The following is a 12,224-nucleotide window of genomic DNA, read 5'->3' as shown; positions in this document are numbered from 1 at the left end:
AACACTCTAAAAATTACAAAAAGTATTTAATTACAAAAAACAAACACTAAATTACGAAAAATAAACAAATTATCAAAAATAAAATAGAATTACACCTAAACTAATAGCCCTATCAAAAAAAATAATTAAAAAAATAAAAAAAAACCTAGCCTACAATAAACTACCAATGGCCATTAAAAGGGCCTTTTGTGGGGCATTGTCCCAAAGATATCAGCTCTTTTACCTGTAAAAAAATACAAACACCCCCCTAACAGTAAAAACCACCACCCAACCAACCCCCCCAAATAAATAAACGATCTAAAATAACCTAAGTTAACCATTGCCCTGAATCAGCCAATAGGAATTATGGTTGCTAAAATCCTATTGGCTATTCAAATCAGCCAATAGGATTTAAGCAGCTCTCATTCTATTGGTTAATTCGATTTATTCAAATTAGCGAATAGAATGAGAGCTGCTTAATTCCTATTGGTTGATTTGAACAGCCAATAGGATTTTAGCAGCCCTAATTCCTATTGGCAGATTCAAATTTTTCAGCCAATAGGAATGCAAGGGACGCCATCTTGAATCGCGTCCCTTGCATTGAAAATTCAGTGTACGGAGGCGGCGACCGCATGAAGAGGATGCTCCGCGCCGGATGTCTTCAGGGTGGACCCGCTCCGTGCCTCCGGGATCAAGATAGAAGATGCCGCCTGGATGAAGACTTCTCGCCGCTTGGATCAGGACGTCACCACCGGGATGAAGATTGAAGAGGCCGCCTGGATGAAGACTTCTCGCTGCCTGGATTAGGACTTTAACTCCGGGATGAAGATTGTTCAAGCGGGACTTCAAAAACTGTAAGCGGATTGTCAGGGGGTTAGTGTTAGGCTTTTTTAAGGGTTTATTGGGTGGTTTTTATTTTTTAGTTTAGGGTTTGAGCAGTAAAAGAGCTAAATGTCTTTTTAAGGGCAATGCCCTTTTTACAGGGCAATGGGTAGATTAGGTTTTTTTAGATAGTTTTTTTTATTTTGTGGGTTTGGGGGGGGTTGTAATGTTAGTGGGTCTTTGTAAATTATTTTCAATAAAAGAGCTGATATCTTTAGGGTAATGCCCTACAAAAGGCCCTTTTAAGGGTCATTGGTAGTTTATTCTAGATTAGGTTTTTTATTTTGGGGTGTTTTTTATGGGTATTAGAATTAGAATTATAAATTTTTATTTTTGAACATTTGTTTATTAACTTGTGTAATGTATATTTCTAGGGGGTGGATTTTTTTTTAGCAAAAGAGCTGTTTATCTCAGGGTAATGCCCTTCAAAAGGCCCTTTTAAGTGCCCCCCAAAAGGCACTTTTAAGGGCCCCTGGTAGTTTGGGGGGTGGGGGTTTGTATAGTGTTAGGGGGTGTTTCTATTTTTTTGGAGTAAAAGAATCTCAGGGCAATGCCCTACAAAGGGCCTTTTTAAGGGTCCCCCAAAAGGCCCTTTTAAGGGCCCTTGGTAGTTTATTCAAGAGTAGGGTTTTTTATTTTGGGGTGTTTTTTTAAGGGTATTAGAATAGGATTAATCTTTATTTTTTTTTTATAATTTCATTTTTTTTGTAATGGTAAGTTTTTTATTTTTTGTAATGTTATGTTTTAGTGTAAGGCAGGTTAGGTTTTATTTTACAGGTAAGTTTGTATTTATTTTAACTAGGTAGTAAATAGTTAATAACTATTTACTAACTAGTCTACCTAGTTAAATAGGAATTATTTAGTTAATAATTGTAAATTTAATTTAGATTTATTTTAATAATATTAAAGTTAGGGGGGGTTAGGTTAAGGGTTAGGGTTATGGTTAGGTTCAGGGTTAGGGTTAGTTTTAATTTAGCTTGTTGTGATGTGGGGGGGCTGGCGGTTTAGGGGTTAATAGGTTTGTTTAGTTAATAATTGTAAATTTAAATTAGCTATATTTTTATTATATTAAAGTTAGGGGGTGTTAGGGTTAGGTTTAGGGTTACGTTAGGGTTAGGGTTACATTAGGGTTACGTTAGGGTTAGGTTTAGGAATTAATATAGTTTAATTTAGCTTGTTGCGATGTGGGGGGTGGCGGTTTAGGGGTTAATAAATGTAGTATAATGGCGGCGATATTGGGAGTGGCATATTAGTGGTTAATAATTTTATTTAGGTAGCAGCGATATCGGGAGCAGCAGATTAGGGTTAATAACTGTTGGCAGGCGTCAGCGATGTTGGGGACAGCAGATTAGGGGTGTTTAGATGTAGGGTTTATGTTAGGGTGTTAGGTTTAAACTGTATTTTTATTTCCCCATAGACATCAATGGGGCTGCGTTACGGAACTTTTGTTTCTGCGATCGCAGGTGTTAGGGGTTTTTTTGTCAGCTCTCCCCATTGATGTCTATGGGGAAATCGTGCATGAGCACGTCTCAGCAGTGCTCTGATTGTGTGCGGTATGGAGCTCAATGCAACCATATCGCACGCAAAAGGCGTATGTTTGAAAACTTATAATGGCAGCGCTATAGAAAATTAAATAACGCATCTTTTTTTGCATTCGTTAATTTCTCTATAGCGCTCAAAACTCGTAATCTAGCTGTCAGTGACTAATGACAACAGTATTATCTTACGAGGTAATCGAATAGTTGTTCCGACATGTTTACAACAACAAGTACTATCCTTAGCACATGAAGGTCACCATGGAATAGTTACAATGGAAAGTTTATTACAAGATAAAGTGTGGTTTCCATCAATAGATCAACAAGCAGAAGAGTTGGTGAGAAATTGTATTGTGTGTCCAGCCACAACTCCAGGAGCTCAAAAAAACCTTTAAAAATGTTTGCATTGCCTGAAGCATTATGGTGCAATGTGAGTATAGATTTTTATGGCCAATTACCTACTGGAGATCACTTGATGGTGGTTATGAACGAATATTTAAGATACCCGGTAGTAAAAGTTATCAGCTCATCATCTTCAGTCACTGCTATTCCTGTTTTAGACAATGTTTTCTCTTTATCGGAAATTCCTAAAATTGTTAAAACAGATAATGGTCCCCCGTTTAACAGTACTCAGTTTAATAAATTTGCTTCATATCTTGGATTTAAACATAGGCGCATTACTCCTTTGTGGCCACAAGCTAATGCAGAAGCTGAAAGATTCATGCGTTCTATGGGGAAATTTTTAAGGGCAACTACAGCGCAAGGTAGACCATGGAAACAACATGTATACTCTTTTCTGAGAGACTATCGATCAACTCCCCATTGTACTACTGGCAGATTGCCTGCAGAGCTGTTATTCAATCGCAAACTTCGGATCAAAATTCCGGATATAAATGATTCACTAACAGACACTCAACAAGGACTTGATGCAAAAAGACAGTCATGCGAAAGCCAAGATGAAAGCTTATGCGGATAAATATTATCACACCAAATCTGCTCTTTTTGCTGTTGGAGTCCTGTGTTGGCAAGATAGACGACACAAGTTGGATACTTTATATGATGTTGTCCCATATACAGTTACAAGAATTCAAGGATCAATGATCACTGCAGTAAGAAATGGACATACAATTACTCTTCTTTCTTCAAGAAACTACACAAAGAACAGGACGCTGACTTATCTGATGCAGAAGATGATGATTCTGATATACCCAAATTATTTCAAGAACATAATAACAATAATATGGATAACACAGAGAGCAGTGAGGGGGGAGAAAACATAGCACATGATCAGTCCTCTGATACTAATCGAAAATACCCTCTCAGAGAAAACAGAAGACCTCCTGAATACCTTAAAGACTATGAAAAATAATATTAGTGTTTCCATATAATGTTTTATAATGTCATCATGCAACTCTTTTATGTGAAATATAGTTTGTCTTATTTCTAAATATTAGGCATAGTATAGATATAGTTATATTTATGTTTAGTTTAACTGTTATGTTTCTAAAGTAAGGGAGAGATATGGGCCCCTATTTAACAAAGGTCTTGCAGACCTGATCTGACAGTGCGGATCAGGTCCGCAAGACCTCGCTGAATGCGGAGAGCAATATGCTCTTCATATTCAGCATTGCACCAGCAGCTCACAAGAGCTGCTGGTGCAACGCCGCCCCCTGCAGACTTGCGGCCAATCGGCCGCCAGCAGGGAGGTGTCAATCAACCCGATCGTACTTGATCGGGTTGAATTGTGGCAATTCCTGTCCGCCTGCTCAGAGCAGGCGGACAGGGTTATGGAGCAGCGGTCTTTGTGACCGCTGCTTCATAACTGCTGTTTCTGGCGAGTCTGAAGACTCGCCAGAAACACGGGCCGTCAAGCTCCTTTCAGAGCCTGATAGATAGGCCCCATGGTGTTTGTTGTGATATAATATATAATGCTTTCTTCCTAGTTTGTGCTCTGACTTAGAAATGTATATAATTGTTGCAAAGAAGCAGGGGTGGGGACAGTGTTGTTAGAGTGAGGAACCAGGAAATAAAGTGTGTGGAGTTAGTTGCTGTATAAATGGACTCTGTGTCAGATATATTTCTAAATCACCTGGATTTACAAACACTACACTTGCTGTTCTCTATAGTCTGCCATTTAAGTTGCTGTCTACATTACTTCTGCTTCTCCTTTAAAGATGTCATCAGTTTTTCTTTGTCTTCCCTTTCTCACCATTTTCCCTCCTTTCACATTGTACAATTTCTGTTATCCCCACGTCTCACCCTCTCTAATCTTTCCTTCATTTTATCACAAGCTTTTTTCTCTCATACTTTTGTTCCTTTTCTCATTCTTGAACCCTGGTTTTCTCCCTTCTCCTATCATACTTTATTTTGCCCACTATTTAATCTTTCCCTAGATCTGTTCCCCTTCTACTTTTCCCTCAGTCCTTTATTTAAAAATCCCTTTTAAGCCATAATAAAAAAAACACTGCAGATCTTCTATTTATTTAATATTAACCCCCAAATTTAACAACTCCATTTTCTATTATCTTAGGCACTGTCAAAGAATACAACTAGTCTCTTACATAAATACATAAAGTTTTATAACACTAACAATGATTTCCATGATTTTATAATCTATCTATCTATCTATATTCATATGAGATACTGCCTTAGCTAATTATTATTTCAATTTATATTTCTGTTTCACTTAAATGAATCTGCATTTGTTCTTTTCCAGAAGAGTTCAGATATCTACAAACTTCCAGCTTCAATCCTGAAGAGATTTTATAATGAAGATTCATATGACGGTTTTGTTGGTCTCATGGGCCGGAGAAATACAGGTGATATTACACATTTAGCTGTTTACAAAGAAAGAATAAGTAGGTTTTTTTAGCTAGTAATCAGTGGAACACTCTGACTTACATTATTCTTGTTTTTTGTGGTTTGTTGTTTAGATATAATTTAAAACCAGGATAAAATATATAATCTAATGTTTTTATTCAGGATCACTTTTATATTAGGTAGCCAGCATTGATATCAACAGTCTCAATATATTTGAAATTGAATTCATGTAATAAATATGACTCCTAGAGAGGTGCTCAGGTGCAAGACCATATCAATTCAGAGACTTTCTTTATCACCCCTGTCTCTGAGATTAGGCTTTAATTGGCACATCAGTGTAAGACGCTTATGTTGAAAGTAATGGTCTTGTCTGAATCTCTCGTCTTGCCATCTGATTCAAGTTTACTTTTGAGGCAATGTTAAAATCTCTGTTTGAAATGAATAAATGATAAACTTAAAGTCATTGCAAGTTGCATCATCAATTCATTATGGAAACGTAAGACAGTGTTGTACATTTGAGAGTCCAGCAGGTCTCAGCACTGCCATTAAGGGAACCAGGCAGTAGCAGAAAGATTATCAAAATGGGACAATATAAATACTCAAACAACACTCTAATAAATATAGAAACATTTTTAGGTCTTGCAGCAAACACTTGTCCCCTTTCAATTCCATCCAAATTCAAATGCAAAAAGATTGTGTAGAAGTCATTTTAGCCCAATAGAGCAGCCATTGTTTGAATGCAAAAGCAGCAAAAACTACAAAGATCAAACATTCTACAGGCATTCAAAGAGAGTTTTCACAATGATTTTACAGTCTTCCTGGGAGGCAAACTATACTAGTTCAAAGTAAAAAAATATGATTGCTATTTAATTTAAATTGATGATGATAATCTAATGTGTTTAAAAGCAGTTTTCTTTCCTCACTGAACCAGTAATATCAATTCATGACAAGCACAATAATTAATTTCATATTATTTGGAGTAATTGTATTAAAAACATATGCACAAATCTTATACTGCAAATGTGAGAAAGGAGCAATATTGAATGTGTTACTAAACAACTGTAATTAACATGTGGACTAAGCATGCAGAAAACATTTGACATTGGGGAAAAAAGCAAGGAATAGGGACAGTGTCCGGCCCCAAGTGCATTGGAAAAGCTTGTGATAAATACTACTTAGCTTTTTAATGGTTTTGAATTTAAAAAAAAAACTATGTAATATAGTTAAAGAATTCCAACTGCACAAATGATTAATGTTTAAAGGGACCTGAAACCCTTTTTCTTTCTTTCATGATTCAGATACAGTATACAATTTTAAATAACTTTCTTAATGTATTTCTCTTATCTTATTTGTTTTTTTCTCTTAGTATCCTTTGTTGAAAAAGTATACCTAGGTAGAATTAAAAGCTACTAATTGGTAGCTGCACATATATGCCTCTTGTCATTGTCTTTCAGCTAGCATCCAGTAGTGCATTACTGCTCCTTCAACAAAGGATACCAAGACAATTAGGCAAATTAGATCATAGAATTAAATTGGATTGTTGTTGGATTGTTGTTTTAAATTGTATGCTCTATCTCGAAAAAAATATATATATATAAAGAAACATTTTGGGTTTAATGTCCCTAAAAATGTATGATACCTGGAAACACATTAGCACATTAATCATCAATTCTAAATCTATTAGCCTTCATGTTTTACATTTTGCCTGAATATCTTTTACTTCCATTAAGTTATGAAATTCTTGAAAAGCTTGTAAAACGCTTTCACCTAGATTACGAGTTTTGCGGTAACAGGGGTGCGGTGCTAACGCACAGTTTATGCTCACCGCTCAATCAGCCAATAGAATTGAGCTTGCATTCTATTGGCTGTTCCAATCAGCCAATAGAATGCAAGCTCAATCCTATTGGCTGATTGGATCAGCCAATACGATTTTTTCTACCTTAATTCCGATTGGCTGATAGAATTCTATCAGCCAATCGGAATTGAAGGGATGCCATCTTGGATGACATCACTTAAAGGTACCGTCATTTAGTGTTAGTCGTCGGAAAGAAGAGGATGCTCCGCGTCGGATGTCTTGAAGATAGACCCGCTCTGCCCCGGATGGATGAAGATAGAAGATGCCGTCTGGATGAAGACTTCTGGCCGTCTGGAGGATCTCTTCTGCAAGGATAGGATGAAGACTTCTGCCCGTCTGGAGGACCACTTCTGCCCGGTTGGGTGAAGACGTCTCAAGGTAGGGTGATCTTAAAGGGGTTAGTATTAGGTTTTATTAAGGGGGGATTGGGTGGGTTTTAGAGTAGGGTTGGGTGTGTGGGTGGTGGGTTTTATTGTTGGTGGGGGTATTGTATTTTTTTTTACAGATAAAAGAGCTGATTACTTTTGGGAAATGCCCCGCAAAAGGCCCTTTTAAGGGCTATTTGTAATTTAGTATAGGGTAGGGATTTTTTTTATTTTGGGGGGCTTTTTTATTTTATTAGGGGGATTAGATTAGGTGTAATTAGTTTAAAAAACTTGTAATTATTTTATTATTTTCTGTAATTTAGTATTTTTTTTTTTTTGTAATTTAGATAATTTTATTTAATTGTATTTAGTTTAGGGAATTTATTTCATGATAGTGTAGTGTTAGGTGTAATTGTAACTTAGGTTAGGTTTTATTTTACAGGTATATTTGTCTTTATTTTAACTAGGTAGTTATTAAATAGTTAATAACTATTTAATAACTATTGTACCTAGTTAAAATAAATACAAAGTTGCCTGTAAAATAAAAATAAACCCTAAGATAGCTACAATGTAACTATTAGTTACATTGTAGCTATCTTAGGGTTTATTTTACAGGTATTTAGTTTTAAATAGGAATAATTTAGTTAATTGTAGTAATTTTATTTAGATTATTTTAAATTATATTTAAGTTAGGGGGGGTGTTAGGGTTAAGGTTAGACTTAGGTTTAGGGGTTAATAACTTTAATATAGTTGCGGCGACATTGGGGGCGGCAGATTAGGGGTTAATAAATGTAGGTAGGTGTCGGCGATGTTAGGGACGGCAGATTAGGGGTTGATAAAATTTAACTAGTGTTTGCGAGGCGGGAATGTGGCGGTTTAGGAGTTAATATATTTATTGAAGTGGCGGCGATGTCCGGTCGGCAGATGAGGGGTTAAAAAATGATTTAAGTGTTTGCGATGTGGGGGGACCTCGGTTTAGGGGTTAATAGGTAGTTTATGGGTGTTAGTGTACTTTTTAGCACTTTAGTTAAGAGTTTTATGTTACGGCGTTAGCCCATAAAACTCTTAACTACTTACTTTTAAATGCAGTACTAGGCTTGACAGGAGAGGCTGTACCGCTCACTTTTTCCAAGACTCGTAATACCGGCGTTATGCAAGTCTCATTGAAAAGATAGGATACGAAATTTATGTAAGTGGATTTGCGGTATGCTTGAGTCGCGGAAAAAAAGTGAGCGGTACACCTGTACCTGCAAGGCTTGTAATACCAGTGGGCGTTAAAAAGGAGCGTTGGGACCTCTCAACGCTGCTTTTTAAGGCTAGCGCAAGACTCGTAATATAGCAGTTTCTTTTTTCTTTTGCATGTTGCATGTGATGGTCACTTAGATGTGCATAGAGGATTGATATGAGTGATAACACCACAAGAATGCAGTCATCTCATTGGGCATGTCACACAATCTCTATTGTTTGATTTCAGCAGAAAATATAACAAACTGCAAATCAGGGAGAGAAATGTGTACCATGCACTCTTTATATATATATACAGGGAGTACAGAATTATTAGGCAAGTTGTATTTTTGAGGATTAATTTTATTATTGAACAACAACCATGTTCTCAATGAACCCAAAAAACTAATTAATATCAAAGCTGAATAGTTTTGGAAGTAGTTTTTAGTTTGTTTTTAGTTATAGCTATTTTAGGGGGATATCTGTGTGTGCAGGTGACTATTACTGTGCATAATTATTAGGCAACTTAACAAAAAACAAATATATACCCATTTCAATTATTTATTTTTACCAGTGAAACCAATATAACATCTAAACATTCACAAATATACATTTCTGACATTCAAAAACAAAACAAAAACAAATCAGTGACCAATATAGCCACCTTTCTTTGCAAGGACACTCAAAAGCCTGCCATCCATAGATTCTGTCAGTGTTTTGATCTGTTCACCATCAACATTGCGTGCAGCAGCAACCACAGCCTCCCAGACACTGTTCAGAGAGGTGTACTGTTTTCCCTCCTTGTAAATCTCACATTTGATGATGGACCACAGGTTCTCAATGGGGTTCAGATCAGGTGAACAAGGAGGCCATGTCATTAGATTTTCTTCTTTTATACCCTTTCTTGCCAGCCACGCTATGGAGTACTTGGACGCGTGTGATGGAGCATTGTCCTGCATGAAAATCATGTTTTTCTTGAAGGATGCAGACTTCTTCCTGTACCACTGCTTGAAGAAGGTGTCTTCCAGAAACTGGCAGTAGGACTGGGAGTTGAGCTTGACTCCATCCTCAACCCGAAAAGGCCCCACAAGCTCATCTTTGATGATACCAGCCCAAAGCAGTACTCCACCTCCACCTTGCTGGCGTCTGAGTCGGACTGGAGCTCTCTGCCCTTTACCAATCCAGCCACGGGCCCATCCATCTGGCCCATCAAGACTCACTCTCTTTTTATCAGTCCATAAAACCTTAGAAAAATCAGTCTTGAGATATTTCTTGGCCCAGTCTTGACGTTTCAGCTTGTGTGTCTTGTTCAGTGGTGGTCGTCTTTCAGCCTTTCTTACCTTGGCCATGTCTCTGAGTATTGCACACCTTGTGCTTTTGGGCACTCCAGTGATGTTGCAGCTCTGAAATATGGCCAAACTGGTGGCAAGTGGCATCTTGGCAGCTGCACACTTGACTTTTCTCAGTTCATGGGCAGTTATTTTGCGCCTTGGTTTTTCCACACGCTTCTTGCGACCCTGTTGATTATTTTGAATGAAACGCTTGATTGTTCGATGATCACGCTTCAGAAGCTTTGCAATTTTAAGAGTGCTGCATCCCTCTGCAAGATATCTCACTATTTTTGACTTTTCTGAGCCTGTCAAGTCCTTCTTTTGACCCATTTTGCCAAAGGAAAGGAAGTTGCCTAATAATTATGCACACCTGATATAGGGTGTTGATGTCATTAGACAACACCCCTTCTCATTACAGAGATGCACATCACCTAATATGCTTAATTGGTAGTAGGCTTTCGAGCCTATACAGCTTGGAGTAAGACAACATGCATAAAGAGGATGATGTGGTCAAAATACTCATTTGCCTAATAATTCTGCACTCCCTGTATATATATATATATATATATATATATATATATATATATATATATATAAAGAATAAAAAGATAGAGTCCAGCACTATACCCATAGGTATTTTTATACACTGTGTGCTCGTCACTGTGGAGTATCAGCAAAAGCTCCAAATTGTACAGTCAATGCATCAAGTGTGACAGCACCACAATACAAACGTTTTGTTTAAAGGTGAAACATTCTTTCTTTATTTGGATATCACAACCTTAAAAGTAGCGACGTTTCGGACCTACATGGTCCTTAATCATGCATAGTTAAAAACAACTGAACATACACTTTAAAAAGGGTATCTGGGCCAATCAGATTCCAGCTTATGTTACTAATTGGATTAACTCATACCTATCCAGGTTTCTAAAGAATCTCATTAGACAGTGACCTCTAGTGGCACCAGACTATATACCCAACAAAAAAAACTATAAAAACAAATATAGATCATAATCTCTATTCAGACCATGGGGGTGTAATGTGTTCAAACGCTTGATCCACCAGACTTCCTTTTGTCTCAATTTTAATTCCCTATTACCCCCTCTCCTATGTATGGGAATATGATAAAATACTTGAAATCGGAGCTGACTAACCATATGCCCCATCTGTGCGAAGTGTGCAGAAACTGGTAAAGACATATCCTTTGACTTAATAGATGCTTTATGTTGACTGAATCTATCCCTGGCAGCCTGGGTGGTCTCACGAATATAACATAACCCACATGGGCACTTAAGAAGGTAAATTACATAATCAGTTTGGCATGTATATAGGGCATTATTGGTAAGTTGTTTTCTTTTATCATTTTGTGCTAGGAATTTTTCTTTAATGATAGAATTGCATTGGGCACAATGTAGGCATGGATAACAACCCTTATTAGGTGTAGTTAGATAATTTATATTTAATGGTTTAGTAGTACCCACATCTGCTTTTACCAAATTATCCCTAAGGTTTTTTACCCGTCGATACGATGGCATAGGGCGCAATTTGAGGATTACACTTCTGGATTATATTTTTATAGGAGGGGCCAATGTTTTCTCACTATCCGGAAAATATACTTGCTTCGATCGCTATACTATGTGGCAAATACCAATCTACGGTTATTATTCTTACTCTGAACCTTCTTCCTATCAAGATCCTTAATGCTATTTGCAATGATCTCTTTAGGGTAGCTTCTTTGCTCAAATGTATTACCCATAGATCTTAATCTATCTGGTAATCTTTCTTGATCCCTGACAATCCTCTTAGTGCGTAACAACTGGCTCCTAGGCATAGATTTAAAAACTGTATCTGGATGGAAACACTCAAATCTAAGCAAGGTGTTCTTATCAGTAGGCTTAGTATAAAGATCAGTGTTCAATTTAGTACCTTGCTTATATATCATAGTGTCCAAGAAACTAACCTCCTGTTCAGACTATGTGAGTGTGAATCTAATGCCTATCATAGATGTATTGATATCTTCTACAAATTGTAATAAGGTCTCCAATGTGCCCCCCCATATGCCACAAATTTCATCTATATACCTTAGCCAGAGCTTACAACAGCTAATGAATGACTGATTGTTATACACAAATGTATTTTTAAAGCTACTCATTAACAAATTGGCATATGAGGGGGCCACATTGGAGCCCATAGCTGTACCTCATTTTTGCATATAGTACGTATCTTGAAAAAGAAA

At 37.0% G+C, this 12,224-nt stretch overlaps 1 protein-coding gene across 1 annotated transcript in view; it reads left to right on the top strand.

The window, feature by feature from the left end:
* TAC3 (tachykinin precursor 3) overlaps positions 1-12,224 on the top strand; it is a 73,300-nt gene that overhangs the window by 14,636 nt on the left and 46,440 nt on the right. The window contains exon 2 of the mRNA XM_053705515.1: positions 5,113-5,215. Within this exon, the coding sequence (XP_053561490.1) occupies positions 5,113-5,215 (103 nt within the window). The remainder of the gene's footprint in view (positions 1-5,112; positions 5,216-12,224) is intronic.

This window comes from Bombina bombina, chromosome 3 (genome assembly GCF_027579735.1).
Source record: "Bombina bombina isolate aBomBom1 chromosome 3, aBomBom1.pri, whole genome shotgun sequence".
In the NCBI taxonomy this organism is placed as follows: domain Eukaryota; kingdom Metazoa; phylum Chordata; class Amphibia; order Anura; family Bombinatoridae; genus Bombina; species Bombina bombina.
The sequence above is the reverse complement of the archived record's forward strand: the minus strand, read 5'-3'. Positions and strand labels throughout refer to the sequence as shown.